The sequence below is a fragment of the Callithrix jacchus genome, chromosome 2, assembly GCF_049354715.1.
Source record: "Callithrix jacchus isolate 240 chromosome 2, calJac240_pri, whole genome shotgun sequence".
Taxonomy (NCBI): Eukaryota; Metazoa; Chordata; class Mammalia; order Primates; family Cebidae; genus Callithrix; species Callithrix jacchus.
In genome coordinates this window covers 36,429,885-36,455,430 of record NC_133503.1, presented here as the reverse complement: position 1 = coordinate 36,455,430, position 25,546 = coordinate 36,429,885, and the positions used below count along the sequence as shown (strand labels likewise).

At 42.7% G+C, this 25,546-nt stretch overlaps 2 protein-coding genes across 34 annotated transcripts in view; one reads left to right on the top strand and one right to left on the bottom strand.

The window, feature by feature from the left end:
- The window catches only part of FAM13B (family with sequence similarity 13 member B), a 117,624-nt gene that overhangs the window by 16,385 nt on the left and 75,693 nt on the right, over positions 1–25,546 (top strand). For 9 of the 32 annotated variants that reach the window (XM_035292117.3, XM_078359816.1, XM_017967858.4 and 6 more), the window contains 3 exons: positions 21,964–22,130; positions 24,018–24,209; positions 24,652–24,864. In XM_035292117.3, coding sequence (XP_035148008.1) covers positions 24,053–24,209; positions 24,652–24,864 — 370 coding nt within the window. In that variant the 5' untranslated portion in view covers positions 21,964–22,130; positions 24,018–24,052. Of the gene's footprint in view, positions 1–4,572; positions 4,870–21,963; positions 22,131–24,017; positions 24,210–24,651; positions 24,865–25,546 lie in introns of those variants that run through there. The other 23 variants (XM_078359895.1, XM_078359922.1, XM_078359893.1 and 20 more) reach the window with 3 other exon arrangements.
- On the bottom strand, positions 3,494–5,280 carry LOC118151663 (uncharacterized). Of its 2 annotated transcripts, XM_035292142.3 has the most exons (3): positions 4,549–5,280; positions 4,204–4,236; positions 3,494–3,754 (listed from the first exon to the last, which is right to left on the bottom strand). In XM_035292142.3, exons 1-3 carry the CDS (start codon positions 5,245–5,247, stop codon positions 3,617–3,619), a joined length of 870 nt encoding a protein of 289 aa, XP_035148033.1. In that variant the 5' UTR covers positions 5,248–5,280; the 3' UTR covers positions 3,494–3,616. The 2 variants fall into 2 exon arrangements, 1 of the variants encoding a protein (XP_035148033.1); XR_004740078.3 differs by lacking the exons at positions 3,494–3,754; positions 4,549–5,280 and adding an exon at positions 4,406–4,491 and having other exon boundaries at positions 4,132–4,236.

The window sequence follows — 25,546 nt, the reverse complement described above, 5'->3', positions numbered from 1 at the left end:
TCCTGCCTCAGCCTCCCTAGTAGCTGGAATTACAGGCGTGCCCCACCATGACCAGCTAATTTCTGTATTTTTAGTAGAGACGGGGTTTCACCTTGTTGACGAGGATGGTCTCGATCTCTTGACCTCGTGATCCACCCGCCTCGGCCTCCCAAAGTGCTGGGATTATAGGCGTGAGCCACCGCGCACCTGGCTGAGAACCAATTTTAACTGAAGCAACAAGATAGAACAAAAGAAACCAACTTCTTCCCTCTACCCACCAAAAAACTAAAGTGATATCTGAGATAGACTTCCTCTAGTAATTTCACAGGATTTAGATAAAGCAGGTAGATTAAATACTCACAGTTATTTAGTTATAAAAGGCCAAGTCAGAATTATTGAGGACAGTATCTTTGGAGACTGTTGCTGGTAAGCTGTGATTCTTACCACAGGTGCCTAGCTGCCTTTTACCTCAAGTTGAGGGAGTGGGCCTTCAGTGGAACTGCTCAGAGCACTTGACCTGTATCTCTTGTAGTCCGAGGGGCACAGTGGGCCTGTGTCTGACTCCCACAAGCTGGTGGCTGTCTCGGCAGCAGAGCAGAGGAATGTTAAATCTGCACCGAGATTTGCCTGTACTCCGAAGTTTATTTGGGCAAGAAATGTGCGAGGACTTCCTGTGGACCAGGTGTGAGCCATACAGAGCTGCCACTAGGCTAACACAGCAGCACCATGAGAAAAAAGCTCTCCTTTGTCCAGACACTGCTTCCCTCTACTGGGAAGTAGTTGTAACTTAGTTTGGACAAAACACTTTACTGCCACCTGCTGGAAAATCATCAAAATAAATAACATACAAAACTACAGTGAGGATGATGTGAATGGCACCCCTAGGATACAGAGTGCACAACCTTGTACCACAATAAAGGGTCACATGCAAATGGATAATGTGAGAGTCATCTCAGATCCTATATGACAGGGCCTTTACAGAGATGCTCAGGTTTCAACAGACAAGTAGTTGGAGGTGCGTGGAAAGAACTACCAAAATAGCTTTATGTTTAGATCAACAGAATTATAGAGGAGAAACCGCCAGAGAAGCAGGATAGTGGTGGTCTCTGAGGTATCCATGAAAAAAAAAAAAGTCAGCTTTAAGCCTCTACCATGCCCAGGGAGTGTCAAACCATCATACAAAGTTAACAAATTTCCTGCTCCATTATTTTCCCTGCCCCCCAATATTTGGTTCTGGTTAGTTAGGCTGGGAGGAGAAAGACTAGGCAGGTTAAAGATGACTATGGTCCTCTCTTTAAGGCAAGCAGTGAGACAACTGTTCCCAGCTGAAAAAAGAGGAAAAGGTTTCACTCTCTGTGACTCAGTGACCATAGGACTCTATTCCTAAGGAGACCACAGAACCCCTAAAAACTCATGGAAGCTGAGTTTTAAATTAGGTACATGACAGGTCTACTCCCACCACACAAGTTGAAAGGCATGGCAAAAGGTAAAACATAAAAGTTTGTGTTTGTTTGTTTTGAATTATAGCCCATGTGCCCCCTGTGTTGAACATACTGGTTTTATATTAAGTGGGATCTAGAGACTGTATCTTCCAGGGATATGTTCTAGAGTTTTTCAAGGGGAAAATGGTCATTGATCAATTCATTTGTTTTTTGAGATCCCATACTTTGGGGGTAGGGTATTAAAAAATGCAAGGGAGGCTGGGGGCGATGGCTCACACCTGTAATCCCAGCACTTTGGGAGGCCGAGGTGGGAGGATCACTTGAGTCCAGGAGTTCAAGACAGGCCTGGGCAACACAGGGAAACCCATCTCTAAAAAAATTAAAAAAAATTAGCAGGGCATGGTGGCATGTACTTGTAGTCCCAGCTACCCAGGAGGCTAGGGTAGGAATGTTGCTGGAGGCCAGGAGGTTGAGGCTGCATTGAGCCATAATCCAGACACTGCATCTCAGCCTGGGTGACAGAACAAGACCTTGTGTGTCTCTCTCTCTCTCTCTCTCTCTCTCTCTCACACACACACACACACACACACAAAGAAAAAAGACTGGGTATGGTGGTTCACGCCTGTAATCCCAACACCTTGGGAGGCCGAGGTGGGTGGTGGATTATTTGAGGTCAGGAGTTCGAGACCAGTCTGGCCAACATAGTGAAACCCTGTCTCCACTAAAAATACAAAAATTAGCCATGTGTGGTAGTGCACGCCTGTAGTCCCAGCTGTTTGGGAGGCTGAGGCAGCAGAATCATTTGAACCTGGGAGGCGGTGGTTGCAGTGAGCCGAGATCATACCATTGTACTCCAGCCTCCTGGGTGACAGAATGAGATCGTCTCCCAAAAAAAAAAAAAAAAAAGAAGCAAGGGAGTCCTTCCCTCTGGGAGCTTGTATCTTAGGTTTCATACTCTGAGCAAAGTATTTATTATAGTCAGTTATGTCAACAAGAGCCTGTGTTGCATGTGTGGGGCAGGTTAGGGCGGGTATTAACTCTCTTCGGATTTACTCTCTTAAGACTTTTACTCACTTATGATAAAGCTTTTGAAGCAATCATATTGCTCCTGTTCTCCAAGCATGGAATCACAGGTAAACCTTTCATTTAAGATATTTAGACTGAGTTGGGTGGATCACCTGAGGTTGAGAGTTTGAGACCAACCTGACCAACATGGAGAAACCCCATCTCTACTAAAGATACAAAAATTGGCCGGGCATGGTGGCACATGCCTGTAATCCCAGCTACACCGGAGGCTGAGGCAGGAGAATCCTTGAACCTAGGAGGTGGAGGTTGCAGCGAGCCAAGATTGCACCACTGCACTCCAGCCTGGGCAACAAGAGGGAGACTCTGTTTAAAAAAAAAAAAAAAAAAAAAGAGAGAGAGATACAAGGCTAAATGCACAGGCTGCATCTTCTCTGGGATGCTCTGAAATCAGGCTCTGTTGATCCTGTTTGGCAGATTTGGAAATTTATATTTCACTTCACTCAAGTTTAATCAGGCTCTGAGAAATTAATTTGAATAAAACAACTTAATTCAATCCAGTGAACAGTGTCTGATTTATAAACCATGGTATGAATTGACAAAAACTGTATAGCTAGTATAACTTGTCCTAGACACGTGCCTTGGACAATTGCTTCTTACTGGGTGTATGGATTTATTCTAGAGGATGGAAAGGCTACTGGCTGAGTTTGAAATCAGAGTATAGGCCTTTGTATGCTCTTAAAGGATATCTAGAATATCCAGAATTTAGGTTTGCTAGGATATAAACTCCACAAAGGCAGGGATTTACTGATGTATCTTAAGAGACTGGAATACAGCATTCACTAAGTATCTGTTGAATGAGTGAATATGCATTAAGATTTAACTGCCCTGAGTATTGGTCCTGGTCATTAAAATCAGTTACCTTGTTCCTGGGCAGAGTGTGAGCCTCACAGAACATTCTTATTCAGCTTCTGCTGGTTTTAGACTCTTTGTAGATCCCACCCCTCTGTTATGACAGCATCACTGGGCATGTGACACTTAGGTTACAGATAGTTTAGACTCTCTGATGAAATGTGGAGCCACTCTGGCCTCTGTAGCCCATTTACAGATCATTTCATAGGGTGACTTTATTTTTTTCAAATCTCGTCCCAAGTTCAATGAGGGTTCTTGTCTTACATTTTCCAGGTTACTGACTTCCAGCTCAGGCAGGTGGGGAGCAACTGAATTGTGGTGGCTGCTATTTTTTGTGCAGGCATTGATCTACAGGTCGTCAAGGAATTCAAATTGAAAATCCCAAAGCCCTTAAAAGACTATAAAAAGAAGAGATTGGCTGAAAAATCATTTTTGTGAGCTCAAGGGAGTTGTAGGGTTGGTCTGTGTAGCTATGCAAACAAGTACCAACTTTTTTTTTTTTTCTTATTTTTCTCTCAGCAAAGATGATGGGAACAAGAAACAACTTTTAAGTTCAGAGAGCTTATTCTTTCTCCCTTCTTTCAGCTCTGCCTCCGCAGCTGGCTGATTTTAGTATACGAAGCTCCTTGTGAGCCCGCAGCCTATTGACTTCCACAATTCCAGACTGTCTCGGCACCAAGCCTCAGTGTTCTGTCTGGAGTCTAGGTCAGGTTCTTAGGGTGGGGGCGGGCAGGACGCAGGTGCACCCCCGTAGTCCCGGATGTAACCTACATCTCTGGGAATGGGATCCAGAGTCACTGCTTAGGCCTCCCTCGCTGTTTTCTGTTCAGGTCTCTGTGCTCCTCACCTGGATTTGGGCGCCCTGGGTTTTTCTGGCCGCCTGCAGGGAGGGACATGGCTCCCTCAGCAGAGACCAGAAGCGATCTCTGTGTTCCGGATTTTCCCTTTATCCTTCCTACGTCCTCTCCCCAGTGTCCTCTCTGCTTCCCAACCTCCCCAAAGCGATGACCCCCACAACCCGCCCCGGGCCCACGCCTGGCTGCTCGCACCCTAACTCAGGAGCCCAAATTTGGGGTGGGAGAGGAACTGCATGCCTCAAGCCCGATGGAACCAGGGCCGCGGCCCGGGACGCTGTGGGGGTGGGGACAGTCGCCGCCCCGCCCCCGCCCGCGTCCCGCCCCCTCCCACGCACGTCACATCCGGCCCGGCCTCCGCCAGCCGCTCTCCTCCCGCTGGCCGTTAGGGAGGTTGTGCACCTCAGCCGCCGCTTCAGTCGACACTCCCGCCGTCTCTTCCGCGTCTCCGCCGCCACCACCGCCGGGGGTATCCGGGGGTCGCTTACCGGGCTGGCCCCGCGCCACAGCCGTCGCTTTAACCTCCCGTCAACGGCCGCCCCAGGAAGAGGCTTCCCGGCCGCGGAGCCACTTGGGGCCTCAGTTCTCGCTCTCTTGCAGTCGCCGCGGGTCCTGGAGAAGCGGCTGCGGCCAGGGAACGGGGCTTCGTGGTTCCAACGGTAGGTAAACGGGCGGGTGCCCGGATCTGCGCATGCGCGGGTTGCAGGTCGCCGCAGACCTTCCAGTCCTGCTGCACCCCCAGAGTCGCCTCCCACCCGCGCCTGCTCCCGGGTGTTGCGTTTCGGGGTGTGGAGGACTCCAGCAGGTGGGGCGTTCCGTGGAGAGGGCCCCCTTTCCGCTGGAGAAAGAGGAAAATGAAGCCATGCCCCCTGGCTACTGGGGGGTGTGGCAGCCTTGGATTTGCAAAGGCTGCAGTGCCTTGAGCGGGAGTGCCAGTCACCTCCCAGCCCCTCTAGAGATGGCGCGACACCCCATGTTTCTTTGCTGACCTCTCCTGCCCGCTGGCGCTGTGCCTCTTCCCCGCCCACTTCCGTCATGCTGGGCAGTGAAGTTGATGTAGAATTAAAAGGAGTGTGGTTTATTCTGGGCTCTATTGCGCCCCTTTTTAAGGTCACGTGAGATGAGTGGTTGCGGACTTCCTTAAATCGCTCCGAGAATATAGCCAAAATTGGGCTGATGATGCACTGGGGCCTTGTCTAGAATGCACTCTGGATAGGCCAGGCTGGAGGGGGACACTTTGTACAGCATTTCACATGGCAGCCTATTTTCCTAGATGAGGTTGTAGGCACTGAAACCGGTTGGCACATTTGCGCAGTGGGAAACTGTTAAGCCCATTTTCTTTATAATCGGTTAAAACCAAATTAACTTTTAGAAAGACGGTGCATTATTTCATTTGGTTCCACGTTTCTCCTGCTGATCAGTGAAAAAGTTGGGCGTTTACCTTATTCTGAAGGAGCTAATAATCTAAAATGGTAGCCGGAATTGTTACCATTATTGTAGACTATTAACATTAACTGGTGTGCACTTGTTTATAGAGACAGACATTAAAGGGTGGTTTTGAATTATTTGTCTTTCTGCAGCTGGGTAAGTGTGAGGCTGTTTTCAACTCTCCTTTTTGGGTAACCTTGAAATGCTTGTTGGCCTGGTTTTCTCACAGGTAGTGTGCATTTACTAGGTGCTTGATGGAATTGAACGAACTGATAATTATTTGTATATCCATTGGGAGCCCCTTCTTACCTTTTTTTTTTTTTTTTTTCTTGAGACAGAGTTTCGCTCTGTAGCCCAGGCTGGAGTGCAGTGGCGCGATCTCGTTTTACTACAGCCTCCGCCTCCCGGGTTCAAGCGATTCTCCTGGCAGCCTCCTGAGTAGCTGGGATTACAGGCGCTCGCCACCACGCCCGGCTAATTTTTGTATTTTTGGTAGAGACGGGGTTTCACCATGTGGGCCAGGCTGGTTTCGAACTTCTGACATCAAGTGATCCGCCCGCCTCTGCCTCCCATAGTGCTGGGATTACAGGCGTGAGTCACTTTGCCTGGCGCCCTTCTTACTTTCTTAATCCATACTTCTTTTAAAATTGGAGTAATAATTTCTCCAATTTAATTTTATTACAAACTTAGACACCTGGGTGACTCAGCTTAAGTTCTTGGAAAATGTAGAAGGGCATATTGCAGTGGCATAATTCGTTGGGTGGTGTAAATGTTAGTGTGTTTTTATTAGAATGTCATCGTTTTAGGACAGAAAATGACTGAAATGAATATATTGACTTTTCACTGTTACCCCACCAATAAAATAACTGCTTTTATAATCTTATGAATAAGCTCACTCCATCTCTGCATAACTCCTCCATCATCGTATACAAATTTTAAATTTGGGGACTATAATAGTATAAATTTTTGTTTGTTTGTTTGTTTGTTTTTTGAGATGGAGTCTCACTCTGTTGCCTAGGCTGGAGTGCAGTGGCGCAATCTTGGCTCAGTGCAACCTCCACCTCCTAGGTTCAAGTGATTGTTCTGACTTAACTTCCTGAATAACTGGAACTACAGGTGCATGCCACTGTGCCCAACTAATTTTTGTATTTTTTGTAGAGACGGGGTTTTGCCATGTTGCCCAGGCTGGTCTCAAACTCCTTACCTCAGGTGATCTGTCTGCTTCTGCCTCCCAAAATGCTGGGATTACAGGAGTGAGCCACCTTGCCCAGCCTTAGGTTCAAAAAAATTTTTTTTTTTTTTTGAGGCGGAGTTTTGGTCTTACATCCAATCTGGAGTGCAGTGGCATGATCTCAGCTCACTGCAACCTCTGCTTTCTGGTTTCAAATGATTTTGTTGCCTCAGCCTCCCAAGTAGCTGGGCTTATAGGCACTTGCTGCCATGCCCGGCTAATTTTTGTATTTTTAGTAGAGATGGGATTTCACCATGTTGGCCAGGCTGGTCTTGAACTGTTGACCTAGTGATCCGCCTGCTTTGACCACTGCCCCTAGCTTTTTTTTTTTTTTTTTTTTTTTTTCTCGAGATGGAGTTTTGCTCTTATTGTCCAGGCTGGAGTGCAACGGAGTGATCTTGGCTCACTGCAACCTCCGTCTCCCGGGTTCAAGTGATTCTCCTGTCTCAGCCTACCCAATAGCTGGGATTACAGGCATGGGCCACCACACCTGGCTAATTTTGTTTTTTTAGTAGCGACGGGGTTTCTCCATGTTGGTCAGACTGGTCTTGAACTCCTGACCTCAGGTGATCTGCCCACCTTGGCCTCCCAAAGTGCTAGGATTACAGGGGTGAGCCACACCCAGCACGTTCAATTTTTTTGAGGAATTACCTTACTGCAGAGCATCTGCACCATTTTATATTCCCACTAGCAATGTACAAGGATTCTAGTTTCTCCACATCCTTGCCAACAGTTATTGTTTGTTGGTTGGTTTGTTTGACAGCCTTTTTGGATTTTATTGTGTTTTTGATTTACATTTCTCTGAAGGCTAGTGACAGACTTCTTACTGACCTTTGGTTTATCTTCTTATTCTTTTTTTTTTGAGACGGAGTTTCGCTCTCGTTACCCAGGCTGGAGTGCAATGCTGCGATCTTGGCTCACTGCAACCTCTGCCTCCTGGGTTCAGGCAATTCTCCTGCCTCAGCCTCCCGAGTAGATGGGATTACAGGCACATGCCACCATGCCCAGCTAATTTTTTGTATTTTTAGTAGAGACGGGGTTTCACCATGTTGACCAGGATGGTCTTTATCTCTTGACCTTGTGATCCACCCACCTCGGCCTTCCAAAGTGCTGGGATTACAGGCTTGAGCCACCGTGCCCGGCCTAGTTCTTGACTAGAAATATATTTGTACCAAGAACTTACTTCCATCACATCAGTGTTACGAAGGTGCATGCATTAAGACTATATTTTCATCAATGAATTCATTCTTTTTTTTTTTTTTTTTTTTGAGACGAGTCTCGCTCTGTTGCTCAGGCTTAGTGCAATGGCATGATCTTGGCTCACTGCAACCTCTGCCTCCCGAGTTCAAGCCATTCTCCTGCCTCGGCCTCCCAAGTATCTGGGATTTCAGGTGCCTGCCACCACGCCCAGCTAACTTTTGTATTTTTAGTAGAGACAGGGTTTTACCATGTTGGCCAGGGTGGTCTTGAACTCCTGACCTCACATGATCTGCCCGCCTCAGCCTCCCAAAGTGCTGGGATTACAGGCATTAACCACTGCACCTGGCCTTTTTTTTTTTTTTTTTTAAAAACAGGGATGGAGGCTGGGCGCGGTGGCTCAAGCCGGTAATCCCAGCACTTTGGGAGGCCGAGGCAGGTGGATCACGAGGTCAAGAGATCGAGACCATCCTGGTCAACATGGTGAAACCCCGTCTCTACTAAAAATATAAAAAAATGAGCTGGGCATGGTGGCGCGTGCCTGTAATCCCAGCTACTCAGGAGGCTGAGGCAGGAGAATTGCCTGAACCCGGGAGGCGGAGGTTGCGGTGAGCCGAGATCGCACCACTGCACTCCAGACTGGGTAATAAGAGCGAAACTCCATCTCAAAAAAAAAAAAACAGGGATGGAGTGTCCTTGGCTGAAATGATCTTTCCACTTTAGCCTCCCAAGGTGCTGGGATTACAGGCGTGAGCCACCATACCAGGCTAATGAATACATTCTTATAAAATAACTTTCCTTTGTTTATAAAGTGTTTTGTAACATGGCTAGGAGTAGAGGAGGGGGTTACTTGATGAAGAAAAGGAAAGTATGGTATGTATATATGAACTTGACCACAGTTGGTGTTCACCAAGCCTGAGAAAGGTTAGGGGCTTCCTCAAAAGAGGCAGTAGGTTAATATGTGAGTAGCCAACTTTGATTCAAAATGGAAATAATGAAGGATATTTGGAATGGAATGTAATAAAGGCTGTTTTAATGTACCAACTCATTTCACACATTACACTAAATAGATATTAGTATTGAATTTACAAGAACAGCTCATTGTCAGCCCGGCATGGTGGCTCACACCTGTAATCCCAACACTTTGGGAGGCTGAGGCAGGTGGATTGCTTAAGTTCCGGATTGAGTTCCAGACCAGCCTGGGCCATGTGGTGAAACTCTGTCTCTACAAAAACACAAAAACTAGCCAGGCATGGTGGTGCATGCCTGTAGTCCCAGCCACTTGGGAGGCTGAGGTGGAAAGATCTTGACCATGGGAAGTTGAGGCTGTGGTGAAGCCAAGATCATGCCACTGCACTCCTGCCTGGGCGATGGAGTGAGATCCTGCCTGAAAAAAACAAAAACAGACCGGACGCGGTGGCTCACACCTGTAATTCCAGCACTTTGGGAGGCCGAGGCAGGCGGATCACGAGGTCAAGAGATTGAGATCATCCTGGCCAACATGGTGAAACCCCGTCTCTACTAAAAAATACAAAAATTAGCTGGGCGTGGTGGTGCACGCCTGTAGTCCCAGCTACTGGGGAGGCCGAGGCAGGAGAATTGCTTGAACCTGGGAGGCGGAGGTTGCAGTGAGATGAGATTGTGTCACTGTACTCCAGCCTGGTGCCTGGTGACAGAGCAAGACACTGTCTCAAAAACAAACAAACAAAAAAAAACCAGTAACTCATTACCAGATTGACTTATTAATCAGATATTTATTTAGTTCTTAAGTGCCAGAAATACATTGAGGAGCAAAACCCAAGGAGTCACATGGCTAATGGTTGCATAACTAAATTTAGTAGAAATTGTTGAACACTTGAACCTGGTGAATTTTATAGTATGTAAATTAACCTTAATAAACCTATTATTAAAAAACCCACCAATGGACTTTAGGGAGCTTATGCTCTGTTGGTAGAAACAGCCATTAAACAAACACAGATTGAATATATAATAAAACTTGTGGTGGGCCAGGCTCACAGTGGCTCACGCCTTTAATCCCAGCACTTTGGGAGGCCAAGGTTGGAGGATTCCTTGAACTTGGGATCCTTTGAGACCAGCCTGGGCAGCATAGGGAGACTCTATCTCTACAAAAAATTTAAAAAGCCGGGCATGGTGGCATGCTCCTGTAGTCCCAGCTACTCAGGAGGCTGAGGTGGGAGGATTGCTTGATCCCAGGAGTTTGAGGCTGCAGTGAGGTATGATCATGCCACTGCATTTCAGCCTGGGGTACAGAGTGAGACCCTGTCTCAAAAAACAAAACACAAACCTGTGATAAATGTTTTGGAGCCGAGGAATGATGCTTCCTAGATAAATAAATAGGTAAGACCATTAGATTGAGCGGGTTGGAGAAAGCCTCTCCGAGAATGGGACTTGAACTGATGATAGGAAAGAGGAAGCATGGGAGAGTGTTGAGGTCAGTGAAGTAGCAAGTATAAAAGCCCTAGGTTGGCCGGGTGCAGTGGCTCACGCCTGTAATCCCAGCACTTTGGGATGCCGAGGCGGGTGGATCACGAGGTAAACAGATCGAGACCATCTTGGTCAACATGGTGAAACCCCGTCTCTACTAAAAATACAAAAAATTAGCTGGGCATGGTGGTGCGTGCCTGTAATCCCAGCTACTCAGGAGGCTGAGGCAGGAGAATTGCCTGAACCCAGGAGGCGGAGGTTGCGGTGAGCCGAGATCGCGCCATTGCACTCCAGTCTGGGTAACAAGAGTGAAACTCCGTCTCAAAAAAAAAAAAGCCCTAGGTTGAGGAAAATGTAGTAAGCGGACAAGATAATTTAATGACATTTACTAGATTTCTACTGGAGAAGGAAATACTGCAAGTCTTTTATGTCAGGTAATTACCTCGCTTCTAGTGTATATTTTCTTTTCCTTGTACATGTAATGTATAAAGATTCTTATTTTTTGCTTTGGTTTTAAAGAGTTTTCAGAGAGAGCAATGTCTGTGAAGTTTCTATTATTGCCCTTTTCAGGAACAGAATAGAAAAGGTTCAATTTTGTTTACCTATTAAAAATATTTCTCTACTTGTTGCTTTTGTGTGTCAAACTGCTGCTCTTTACAGTTGAAAAGTAAAAGTTAAAAAAAAAAAAAACCCTGAAAACTGCTTGTTGATTAACATTGATTAACATAGAAAACTGCCTGCTGAATGTCATTTTGCATTGGGGAGAGCAGGGAGGCAGAGAAGGTTCTCTATGGTCCTAATTTGGAGCAAACACTGGTCACATTGGATTTAGTGTCTGGCAAGGTGTGAAGGAGCTCAAATTTTGGATTAGGTACAATGAGAGCTTTTTTTAATAGCAAAAGCGGACCACATTATGATTGGTTGTAGAATCACTTTCAAACTATTAACTCATAAAATGTTTTTCTATTGAGAGAAAATATTCTAGTAGTATTTTAACAGGGATCTTTGGCCAGCAACTGCAAAGTATTTAAGTGCTTTATGAATTACCTTTGCTGTAGCTTCATATATTTCAGTGACATGCTGGTCTTGAACTCCTGACCTCAGGTGATCCGCCCTCCTTGGCCTCCAAAGTGCTTGGATTGTAGGCCTGAGCCACTATGTCCGGCCTCAGTGACATTTTAAACAGAATTTTCAATGAGAATTGTAGTTTTTGCCTAAAGGAGCATCCACCTGTAAGATAGTAGACTTAGAGTTCTAATTACTAATTCAGTAACCTTGAACCAGTTTCTTCAGTTCTCTCATCTTCGTTTTCTCTTCTGAGAAAAGGAAGGGAAATCCATCTTCCTCATTTCACGGGATGGCTGGAGGATTCAGTTTTGGAGAGTGAACTGGAAAATACACTGGAAATGGTAACATCAGTTTCAGTATTGGGGTTCTGCTGTTTAGTGTTCTACTGGGGAAACAAAAATGAATTCTTTGGTGTTTTTTTTTTTTTGAGATGGAGTTTCACTCTGTCAACCAGGTTGGAGTGCAGTGGCACAGTCTTGGCTCACTACAACGTCTGCCTTCCAGGTTCAAGTGATTCTCCTGCCTTAGCTTCCCAAGTAGCTGAAATTACAGGTGCGTGCCACCATGCCCAGCTAATTTTTTTTTTTTTTGAGACAGGGTCTTGCTCTGTCGCCCAGGCTGGAGTGAAGTGGTGTGATCTTGGTTCACTGCAACCTCTGCCTCCGAGGCTCAAGTGCTTTCTACTGCCTCAGCCTCCCTAGTAGCTGGGACTACAGGGGCATGTCACCATGCCTGGCTAATTTTTGTATTTTTGGTAGAGACGGGGTTTCACCATGTTTGCCAGGCTGGTCTCAAACACCTGACCTCAGGTGATCTGCCTGCCTTGGCCTCCCAGAGTGCTGGGATTACAGGCGTGAGCCACTGCACCTGGCCTAATTTTTGTATTTTTAGTAGAGACGGGGTTTCACCTTGTTGGCCAGGCTAGTCTCAAACTTCTGACCTCAGGTGATCCACCTGCCTTGGTCTCCCAGAGTGCTGGGATTACAGGTGTGAGCCACTGCAGTTGGCCCTTTTTTTGCATATATTATAGTCAAATTTCACAATCTAGTGGGGAAGATATACAACAAAGTTTAATCACTGCTTTTTTCTTCATGTACCAGCTTCCCTTTTTTTCAGTTATTATACAAGTCTGTGCAAAAGGGAAATATTTTAATCTCAGGGGACCAATTTGGTTAGAACAAGTTGTAGAATTACTCATAATATCCCTTACCTGAAAAAAATGAAGTGTATTGTAGTTTTGTATTAACAAGCTATAAGAAATGATAAGCTATTCTTACTCTTATGAGTGTGGTAGGCCTTACCTGTACATGTTTTCAGTAGAGAAAAGGTGAAAGGTTACTAGAATAGAGGAGTCTTAAAGAGTCAAAATTTGTCAAAATTGAGATGATATGCACACACAACTGACTAGAATATGCATTCTCTAATACATACATATGCTTTTTCAGATATTTTATTTATTTGAGATGGAGTCTTGCTCTGTTACCCAGAGCAAGACTGGAGTGCTCTGGAGTGCAGTGGTACAATCTTGGCTCACTGCAGCCTCTACCTCCTGGATTCAAGGGATTCTCTTCCCTCAGCCTCCTGAATAGCTGGAACTAGGTGTGCACCACCACACCTGGCTAATTTTTTTGTATTTTTAGTAGAGACTGGTTTCACCATGCTGGCCAGGCTGGTCTCAAACTCCTGACCTCAAATGATCCACCCATCTAGGCCTCCCAAAGTGCTGACTGGGATCCCACACTGGGATTACAGCCACTGTACCTGGCCTTTTTCAGATATTTTATGTCATCTAAGTTGTAGTGTTTTTTAGATAGCATCCATCATCGTGCTGATACTTTGGGGAAGAGCTAATTTAGCAAATATTCACCTTAACTTAATAGAAAATCATGCAAATTAGTGGACCAGTGACTTTGGAGTGCCAAGGAGACCATGAGGTATCTGCTTTTAGTTTCCAAGATCAGTTGAAGAAACTTCCCCAAAGGATGACCGCTTGAAATAGCTGCCTGTAGTCAGTTCTAGAGTTGTACTGACAAGTTTAAAAAACAGAAAAGAGTGGTAGAGGGATGTTTAATCCTACTTATGAAGGTCTGAGGAAAGGTGACACTTTAAATGCTTGTCTCCTGAGTAAAGAGCTTGTAATGTGCTAGAGCAAGATGGCTGCCAACAGGTTCTCTTCCCCAAATACACTCCAAAGTCACTGGTCCCCTAATTTGCATGATTTTCTATTAAGTCAAAGTGAGTATCTGCTAAATTAGTTCTTCCCTAAGTATTAGCACAATGATGGACCCTTTCTAAAAGACACTACAATTTAGATGATTTATTTGTGGAGGGGAATGCGGATTAGATTTTAGAGTAAGATCAGTTAGAAAGATAGATGAGAGGATTTAGTCACAAGGGATTTTTATCCATTTATGTGACTTTGTTCCTTTTATTCTGATTTGAATAGCTTGACATCATGATTGGAGGTTATAAGATAATTGATTGTGGCCATGAAACCCTTTTGGGAGTTTCTCAAAACTAGCCAAGCTATTTACCAATAGATTACCTCCAGGAGTAACCAATTTTTATCTGAATACTTTGAATAAGAGAAGAATAAATAACCATCTGTGGTTGAAATGTGTTATGTATAGTGATTATAACCTGTAAAATATATGTGCTGTATCTAGTACCATAATTTGACAACTGTAGTCCTACAAAATATGCCTGATTCCATTTTCTTTTTTTCTTTCTCCATGAAGGCCTAGCTTGATTCCATTTTCATTGTGGTTTTGTGGAATCACCATGGAGGATCATTCCTTCAAATAACATGTTAAAGTGCAAATAGATGAACAAATTCTTAGGAATAGGTATAGTAATATTTCCCACATTGTTGTAAGAAATAGCTTATACTCCTTTTTTTGGTCTTATTTTTTTTAAGGCAGTGAAATTCCCAACCTTTTGAGCAATAGAGCACTCTTTAAAAACTTTCTAGTCCTGAATTCCGTATTAGCTATACTTTGTATCTGATAAATTACTTAATGTCAAAGCCAGTATGAACTTAATAACAGATTTAAGTGATTTGGTGTTTTCCTGATTGTGTTAGCCCAATCTCAGGCTGCTATAAGGAACTGCTTGAGAATGAGTAATTTTTAAAGAAAAGAGGTTTAACTGTTTCACAGTTCTGCATTGCTGGGGAGGCCCCAGGAAACTTACAACCATAGTGGAAGGCAAAGCAGGCCCATCTTACGTGGCAGCAGGCAAGGGAGTCTGTGTAGGAAGCGAAGTGGGAAGAGCCTCTTGTAAAACTATCAGATTTAGTGAGAACTCACTGTCACACAACAGCATGGTAGGAACTGCCTCCATGATCCAATCACTTCCTTCCCTTTACACATGGGGATTACAATTCTAGATGAGATCTTGGTGGGGACACAGAGCCAAACCATATTACTGATCAGAGTAGTGTCTATGAACATTTGATAGATAAGTTAATGCACTTTTAAGACATTTGTTCAGCTTTTCTGTTAAATATCTCAGACAAATTATGCTTTATTCAGTTTCTCTGGCCAGGAGAGAACCACTAATTTAGCATATTTGCAACTTTTGTAGTATCATCCTTGTTCAGTTAGAATGAAAGAAGTATGTTTTGCTTTGGTAGATTATTTGGAGCCCTGGCTAGTAAGAAACTGAATGTCTGGATCAGGGATAAATTAGTTAGTTTATTTACTTATTTATTTGAGATGGAGTCTTACTGTTTTGCCCAGACTGGAGTACAGTGGCTCGATCTTAGCTCACTACAACCTCCACCTTCCAGGTTCAAGCGATTCTTCTACCTCAGCCTCCTGAGTAGCTGAGATTACAGGCATGTACTACCATGCTGAGCTAATTTTGTATTTTTAGTAGAGTCGGGGTTTCTCAATGATGGTGAGGCTGGTCTCCAACTCGTGACCTCAGGTGATCCACCTGCCTCAGCCTCCCAAAGTTCTGTGATTACAGGCATGAGCCACTGTACCCAGCCAGTTTATTTTACTTTAATTTTGGTTTAATGATGTAAAGTCAAATATAGCAATAGTCTACAGACTTACAAATCTCTGTCATCTTTATTGAGATCCAGCTTTCTGTCTTTGTATACCAGTGATATAGGGATATATTTAGTTTTTTGGCTTTAACAAATAGTGAGATAGCTTTTTTAAACCTTTCTATGTGAATTGTATCCTATTTTGTCAAAGCATTTTGGGCAAAAGTGAGTTTTATTGTTCCTTCCTATTCTATTTGAAGGTAGAACTTTTTCTTGGCACTTTTTTTTTTTTTTTTTTTGAGACGGAGTTTCGCTCTTGTTACCCAGGCTGGAGTGCAATGGCGCGATCTCGGCTCACCGCAATCTCCGCCTCCTGGGTTCAGGCAATTCTCCTGCCTCAGCCTCCCGAGCAGCTGGGATTACAGGCACGCACCACCGTGCCCAGCTAATTTTTTGTAATTTTAGTAGAGACGAGGTTTCACCATGTTGACCAAGATGGTCTCGATCTGTTGACCTCGTGATCCACCCGCCTCGGCCTCCCAAGGCACATTTTTTTGAGTTGTTCTGTTGCCCAGGCTGAGTACAGTGATGCAGTTACAGCTCACTAAAGCCCCAAACTCCTAGGCTTTAGAAATTCTCCCATCTCAGCCTCCCAAGTAGCTGGGACTATGGGTGTGTACCACCAGACTCAGATATATATATATATTTGAGATGGAGTCTCGCTTTGTCGCCCAGGCTGGAGGGCAATGATGTGAACTTGGTTCACTGAAACCTCTGCCTCCTGGGTTCAAATGATTCTTCTGACTCAGCCTCCTGAGTAGCTGGGAGTATAGGCGTTTGCCACCATTCTCAGCTAATTTTTGTATTTTTAGTAGAGATGGATTTACACCATGTTGGCCAGGCTGATCTTGAATTATCTCAGGTAATCCACCCATCTTGGCCTCCCACAATGCTGGGATTACAGGCGTGAGTTACCACTCCTGGCCTTTTTTTTTTTTTTTAAAAAAAAAGAGATGGAGTCTCACTGTGTTCAGGCTGATCTCAAACTCCTGGGCTCAAGGGATCTGCCCACCTTGGCCTCCCAAAATGCTGGGATCACAGGTGTGAGCCGCTGCACCAGCCTGTTTCCTTGTGAGTGGGAAAAGTATATTTAAAAAATGTCATGCTGTGATGAAAAGTTTGATACTAAATAATCTTTTAAAGTGATGCCATGCCTTACTTGTATAAAAAAAATGTTTTTGAGACAGGGTCCCTCTCTGTCGCCCAGGCTGAGGTTCAGTGGCATTATCACAGCTCATTGGAAGCCTCTATCTCCCTGGGCTCCCGTGATCCTTTCACCTCAGCCTCCCGGGGACTATAGGCGCATGCCATCATGCCCAGCTAATTTTTGTATTTTTTGTAGAGACAGGGTTTTGCCACATTGCCCAGGCTGGTCTTTAACTCCTGAGCTTGAGTGATCCTCCCACCTCGGCTTCCCAAAGTGTTGGGATTACAGGTATGCGCCACCATGCCTGGCCTCTTGTTTCATTTTTTCATCTTTATTGAAGTATAATTTATATACAACAGCATTATAATGTCCTGTTCAATACATTTTAATAAATGTATTCATATGTAACTACCACTGCCACAATTATGACATAGAACATTTCCATCACCTCAAAAGTTTCTGGGTTTCAGTTTTCTCATCAGTAAAATGGATATAATTAAAGTATTTGCCTCCTTAGGGTTGTTGTAAGGATTAAATGAGTTGATATGTTTAAAGCTCTTGAAATAGTCCCTGGGATATTGTAAGAGCTCAGCAAATGCTGTCTGCTGTTATCATCTATAGTACTGATATTGGTGCTCTACCCCTTTTTAAAGGCCCTCATTACTAATTTTAGTAGATATTTACAGTATAAAGATTCTATGCTGTTAAGAAAGTGTGTTTCATTTGTTAAAAATCAGTTGATTATAGATGCTATTTTGGTTAATATAGCTCTGTAGTATATTTGCAAGTTGGCTAGTGTGATACCTCAAGCTCTTCATTGTTTTCAGGATTGCTTGCGTTAATCAAGGTTTTTATGCTTCTGTACAAAATTTAGGATTGTTCTATTTCTGTGAAAAATGTCATTGGAATTTTGATGGGGAGTGCGTTGAATCAGTAGACCACTTTGGATTGTATGGATATTTCAACGGTATTAAATTTCTCAGCCCATGGAGGAGAAAAGGGGTGTGTTTGCTACTACTGTGTATGTATATATGTGTATATGTAAATGAAATTAAATGGAGTGCAAAAGTACTGAGTCCTAGTAGAACTTAGGTCGATAGGTGGTATATGTAGGTACGCTTTCTTGAATGTCATCCAATTTTATCGATAATTGATATTTTATTGCATTGTTTCTGGGCTTGGAGTAGTGGCTCATGCCTGTAATCCAGTGATTTAGGAGGCTGAGGTGGGAAGTTTGCTTGTGCCCAGGAGTTTGAGGCTGCAGTGAGCCGTGATTGGGCCACTGTACTCCAGCCTGGGCAACAGAGTGAGACCTTGACTCAAAAAAAAAAAAAAAAATTCTTTGTAATCACTGTTATCTCATGGTGAGTTATATGATGTAAAATTCAACATAATTTTCTATTCCTTGTCAATAACACCATGCTAGGCAACTGTCACTTGTATTTAAAATAATTTTGCTGTTTGGGGCAGGGAGTTGTGGCTCACGCCTGTAATGCTGAAGTGGGCAGATCACCTGAGGTCAGGAGTTCGATTCCATCCTGGCCAACATGGTGAAACGCTCCCTCTCTACCAAAAAATACAAAAATTAGCTGGGCTTGGTGGCATGTGCCTGCAGTCTCTGCTACCCTGGTGGCTGAGGCACAAAAATTGCCTGAGCCCAAGAGACAGAGGTTGCAGTGAGCTGAGATCATGCCACTGCACTCCAGCCTGGGTGACAGAGTAAGACTCTGTCTCAAAAAAAAAAAAAGAAAACTACACACACACACACAATATTTTGCTGTTTGGATTTATAACAGTATGGCTTTGGAAATACTTGTTATTTTGAAAGTCTACTCATTGTATTGTCTTGTGTCAGTCCTTTTATTTAACTGCTTTCTTTGCATTTTATTCATTCTATCTGCTAGGACATTTTATTGGTTCTCTTTGGGATATTTTTGTATGTGCCTGCTGCTGTTTTCCTTTTTTTTTTTTGAAAATGTAATATTGTAGTTTAGTGTTGCATTCATTTTCTAGGACTTTCACAACAAATTACTGCAAATTACATGGCTCTAAAATAATAGGAAGTTTTCTCTCACATTTCAGGAGGGTAGAAGCCCAAAAGGAAGTGAACACAGGGCAGATTCTAGGGGATAATCCTTTCTTGGCTTCTGGAAGCTTAACTCTAGTTTCTCCCTCTGTCACATGCTCTTCTTCCTCTATGTGTGTGTGTATATATCTTGTCCTTTTCTTATAAGGACAGGATTATTGGATTTAGGGCCTGCTGTAAATCTAGGATGATTTCCTCTTGAGGTCCTTAACTAATAGACCTGCAAAGACCTTATTTTCAGATAAATTCACAATATGAGGTTTTGGGGGGACATGAGGCTTGGGGGCACATTATTCAACCCACCACAGATGTGAAGGGAGTATTTACATGTTTTAAGCTCTGAAAAGGGGTAGGAAACAGGACTAAATAATGTCAACTACGTTGCGATTTGCAGAAATGTTACCTTGGGCCACTCTCCAGTCTGAGAGTTCTCAGCAATGTGTTCTAGATAGAAGTCCCAAGTGAAAGACTAACTAGGGCATGGAGCATAGGCCTACCCTCTGGAAGTAACTGTTAGCAAGCTAGAAATAAGTGATGACCTAAAATGTGTATAAGACTATGAGGCCAGGTATGGTGGATCATGCCTGTAATCCCAGCACTTCGGGAGGCTGAGGTGGGCGGATCACCCGAGCCCAGGAGTTCAAGACCAGCCTGGGCAATGTGGTGAAACTTCATTTTTACAAAAAATACAAAAATTAGCTGGATGTGGTGGCTCATGCCTGTAGTCCTAGCTACTCTAGAGTCTGAGGTGGGAGGATCACATAGGCCTGGGAAGGTTGAGGCTGCAATGAGTGAGCTGTCATCATGCCACTGCACTCCAGCCTGTCTCAAAAAAGGAAGCAGACTGGCTAATTTGAGCACCATAATGTGAGATTCTATCATAGTATAAATTGTGATAATTTACATGGAAAGATAGTATAGTGATTAAGAGCATAAGGACTTTGAGAATCACATTCTCTGGTTTCATATTCTGTCTCTGACCCTTATATGTGTGGACTGTGGGTAAATTGGTATGCCTCTGCAATGTCTAAAGAAAGGGTTAAAGAAGACCTTAATACAACATGTAAAGTCCATGGAACTGCCTGGCATATAGTAACTGCTCACTTAATGTTTATTGCTGCTATATCCATCATCCTCAGGAAAGAGAGAAACTCATCGTCAGAAAGATTTATACCTTTGATTGTTTTCCTAGCAGTGAGGGTAAATTTTTACTGAGGAATTCATAGATTCCTACCCAGCCTCACCTTAGGAAAATATGCTTTCAGATTGTCTAGTTAGAGGTTGGGGCCAGTAGAGGACATGAGAATGAGATAACAGGTTCCTGGCTGGGAGCAGTGGCTCATACCTGTTATCCCAACACTTTATAATCCCAGCAACGTGGGAGGATTGCTTGAGGCCAGGAGTTTGAGACCAGCCTGGGCAACATGAGATTTCCTCTTTACTAAAAATAAAGCTGGGCTTGGTGGTGGTGCTTGTTGGACCAGCAATTTGGGAGACTGAGGTGGGGGATCACTTGGGTCCAGGAGTTTGAGGCTGCAGTGAGCTATAATTGCACCACTGCACTCTAGCCTGGATGACAGAGTGAGACCCTGTCTCAAAAATAAATAAATAAATAAAAAAGGAAACAGGTTATTGGTTTCATTAACAAGGCATTCTAAACACTGAGTAGCCATTTTAGTGATGTATAGAATTTGCTCTCTGGCAGACTTTTATAGTGAGTTTTCATTTGTAGTACATCGAGCAAATCCGCCTTTCTGTCCTGAGGGTATCTTTTAATGTAAGTCTGTTAAATACCTTATCTCTGAAGTTCTCTAAACAATCTAATTTTGCAGTTGTTTTCAAATGAATAGATAGGTAGATAAACCACATGTTTTAGTAGGCATTTCAGGATGCTTTGCAAGTAATCATTTACTAAAAGATTTGTTGTGGGAATGTGGTTTTCCTTCCCCTTAGTTTTTAATGTTCCTCCTGGAGGTGTATATTACTAATAACACTTCTTTGAAAAACTACACTGATTGTTACTACTCTTTTGTTTACCTAAAGCTTGTTGAGTAGAGTCCTGCAGTGTAGTTTCCTGAACTTATTAAAAGCTTTGTAAATAAATTTCTAGAATTCATAGAGGGTAATGATACCATTAGAATTCACAGAGGATGATGAGACCAAGTATTAAACATTTTGCCAGACAAGTTCTTCTCTCTCTCCCCAGCCTAATTGCTGGTCTTTTAGCATTATGCAAAGAAGAGAGGAGACTGGTTCTCTGTCTACTATATGTTATCTCAGTTAAACTTAACAGCTATACAGGTATTACATTGTTTTTTGAGACAGGATCTCACTTTGTTGCCCAGGCTGGAGTGCAGTGGTGCAATGACAACTCATTTTAGCCTCTACCTCCTGACAGAAGTGATCCTCCCACCTTGGCCTCCCAAAGTGCTGGGATTATAGCCATGAGCCAGTGCACCTGGCCTGTACAGATAGTTTCTTATTTTATGTAAAGAAACCTAGGCTCAGATACATGGAAATTGTTCACTGTCATGTATCTACAAAATGGTGGAGTTAGTATTTGAATCTAAACCTTTCTGGGTCTGTTCTTTTTGCTGTTTTCCAACATATGCTATTGCTTCTCTAAATTAGGGAGCTCAGACAACCACTGTGTTGTATATAAAGAAATGAGGAAAGTAGTTAAGTATAGTACCAAGCTTAAATTATGTCTTTGATTGTTTGATCTTTTGAAAATACTTCCATGTTTTGTTCTGAGTATATGAGGAAATGAGGAAGGAATGGGATGGGGTAGGGTGTGTGCACACAATTGAGAAAAATGGATTATTTGAATGGTGTAGTCCTTGAAGATGTGTCCTGTTACATCTACTCCTTTGCAATTCGTTTATTTATTTATCTTCAGCAGAAAGGTTCTTCTCCAGTTTTCTATCATTGAAACCTTTTCAAGGTTTTGCCTTTAGGTTACAGATAGGTTTTTCAGGCAGAAGAATACCTTTCAATATTAACCTCTTAAGAGGACTTTACTGCTGCTGCTATTAATAGTCTCTTCTGACAGTTAAAGATGTTGTAGGAAATTGAAATAATTGTTTTTGTCTTGTAGATTAACTGCTGAAGTACTGATCGAGTTCTGCATTTCTTCAATGAGGAACTACAGGCTGATCTTCTGCCATAATCTCAAACAGCCATAAATGACAAAGGAATGCTTGCTCAGTGAGGGTAGCTGGTGCAGAAGCCATTTTTTAAACTTAGGTATTTAAGTACTGAAAGGTAAGTTTTCAAAATGGTAACTGTCATGAGCTATAAATCCATAGAGATTTTGGAACTTGCCCCCTGTAGCTACTATCTGATTTAACTTGAGGTTTTGTAGTTCTTAGCTGGCACCAGATACATTGAGGAATGGATGTTGCTTGTCTGAGACTATGTAAATGTATGGCATTTTGCTGTCCCTAAGTTAATTTTCTCTTTTCCTTTAAGTTGGCTGCATTGTTTCCTAGTCATGTTGTGACACTCTACCAGTGGGTATACATTTGATCCAGTGGACCTTATTTTTGTAAACTTAAGAATTTTAGTAGACTTATCTTTGTGATATACTGTCCTTCTCTTGCAGTGAGAAAGAAATTGTTTATCTTGGGTGATGGAAAAAAGACCAGCTGGTGTCATTTTGTTCATTATCAACCTTTGAGTTTTTCTTTCTTTTACAAATACTCTTTTCCTACATAAAGTAATAAATATAGTGTGTTTATTTTAGAAAACAAATTTTTCATGGGATTACTTGTTCTCTGATATGTCAGATATTGGAAATGGCCATCCGAGACAATTGTTTTCTCCCACTTCTTTACTAATCACAGTTCCTACAAAATTAGGGCAAGTAACTATTTCTTCTGAACTGGATGGCTCTGACAATTTTTCTTTTGGATAATTATGAAATATCAGTGTTGAAGCCAGGCGCAGTGGCTCATGCCTGTAATCCCAGCACTTTGGGAGGCCAAGGTGGGTGGATCATCTGAGGTTGGGAGTTCAAGACCAGCCTGGCCAACATGGTGAAACCCCATCTCTACTAAAAATACAAAATAGTCCGGGCGCGGTGGCTCACGCCTGTAATCCCAGCACTTTGGGAGGCCGAGGTGGGTGGATCACGAGGTTAAGAGATCGAGATCATCCTGGTCAACATGGTGAAACCTCGTCTCTACTAAAAATACAAAAAATTAGCTGGGCATGGTGGTGCATGCCTGTATTTCCCAGCTACTCAGGAGGCTGAGGCAGGAGAATTGCCTGAACCCAGGAGGCAGAGGTTGCGGTGAGCCAAGATCACGCCACTGCTCTCCAGCCTGGGTAACAAGAGTGAAACTCCGTCTCAAAAAAATAAATAAATAAATAAAAATACAAAATAAGCCGGGAATGGTGGTGCGTGCCTATAATCCCAACTGCATGGGAGCCTGAGGCAGGAGAATCACTTGAACCTAGGAGGCAGAGGTTGCAGTGAGCCGGGGTGGCACCATTGCACTCCAGCCTAGGCAAAAAGAATCAAACTCTATCTCAAAAAAATGAATAGCAGTGTTGATAAAAGGACATCTTTTATTGAAAGTTGATGTCCAGACTTGAAAAATTTCTTTTTTATAAAAATGTATTATAGCTGCTCTGTCATGTAGAAATAAGAACTTGTTAATCTTGTTCTTATTAGCCCATCATTTATAAAAAGTGGTTATTAGATCATCACTTTTTAAAAAGGATTCTCTCCTGTTTGGGTTTATGAGGGGTTAGATGAACTTTATATGGTACAGTCCAGAATGGGTTTGGATTTACCTGTGTCATTAATAGGCTTGTTCAGTAAAGGTTTTCTTGGAGCCAAATTTGCTCCTTAATTTGTCTTTGGGACAATATCTCTTGCTAAATCTTGGATGATTAACTTTGCTATTGTTGATAAGTATGCAAGCACTAAAGGGAGCATTCAGCACTAACTGTATGTAATAGGGAATATGTTTAGGTAATTATACTGAACTTCATCTGTAGAACACACTATGGGCCTGATAACTGGAACATACTTAAATAGATGAGAACACATTCAGGTGTAAAGCATTTTTCTTTATTGTATCTAGTCATATTGCCACCTGTTAATCATTATAGTCTTTTTTTTTTTTGTCTTTCGTTTGGCAGAAAAGACAGCTTTGATTTCTGGCTGCAAAAAAGATATGAGGAAGAGCTCCTCCCCTTCCTTGAGTAACTGCAACTCCGTTCTTGCTAACAAAATATTTGGAATTCCACTTGATGAGCTGCAGCAGGGAGGACATCCAGACAATGAGGTTCCATTCATAGTCCGCCACGTTGTGGACTATATTGAGGAACATGGTATACATTTCCTTACTTTGAGGGCTAGCTTTTGTTTTAATAAACACAACTTACCCTTTTTGACCTTGGATTTTTAATTTTTTGTTTTTTTAGTATGGAAAGTCCAAAACATAGGAAAAACTAGGAATTCTTTTTAATGTTTTAGTGTGATTTTTACTTAAATTCATATACTTGGAAATGACAGTTGCCCAGCCTAGAACAAGTTTTAGTGGGGGTGATAGGAATTTTTTAAATGGATGTAAGGGGTGGGATAAAATAGAATATCCCTCAGAACAGAGATAATATGTTTCTAGATGTATAATTTGAAGGTTTTTAATCAAGTCATGGGAGCCAAGAAAGGCTTTCCAAAAGCACGAGTATTTTAAGTTAATTGGAGAATGAATATATGTGGTCAAGCAGTTGACATTGCAGCGCATTTAATGATTGCCTTGAACTAATGTAGGAGGTCTGGAGCAACAAGGACTTTTTCAAGTCAATGGAAATGCTGAGACAGTGGAGTGGCTTCGGCAGAGATACGACAGTGGAGAAGAGGTGGATTTGGTTAAGGAAGCAGATGTTCCCTCAGCTATTAGCCTTCTTAGATTTTTTCTTCAAGAACTTCCTGAACCTGTTATCCCTGGCAGTTTACATATTCACTTGATGCAGCTTTCTCCAGGTAACATAATGTAATATTTATCAGTAGGTCATTTATTGTTAATTTCATAGTCTTTACCTTTTAGAAATCTTGACATGTAAGCAGTAAGTATAGTATTTTAGATATTAATTTGTTATTTTCTCATTTGCTTTTTGGGGCTGAATGATCTTATCAAGGGAAATGCAACTTCCTGGATCCCTCTAGTACCATTTACTTTTTGTGATTGGTCTTATTAGCCTAAGATACAGGGTGAAGAGGAAAAGGAAGAGAAAAGAACAAGGAGTAGGAGGGTCATCAAAAAAAAAAAAAAGAAAATTATGTAAGGTAATGTGTGTGGTGGCATAATGTCCTATAGTAGCCAAAGGTGTTGCTTAGTGGTGATACTACTAATATTAGGGTTACTTATCCCTGGTTTGGCAGAATTTCCTAGCAAAAAAGCAAGAAGACAACTTTGATTCTAGGCTTGGAATATACCTAAAGCTTGTTCTTGGACGCTTACCTAAAGGAAATGAATATCAAATTGAACATCAGACTCTAAGCCAAAGAAACAAAAAAAGCTTTATCTTTGTTGGGGTTTTTTTGGTGGTGTCTAAGAGTAGTGCTTAGCTAGAATGGAATAGGAACAGGAAAAATAATGGTAGAGGCAGCAGAAAGGTAAAAGAACCAAGAAGTGATGAAAGGCTTCTGTTCCTAGAGCCAAATG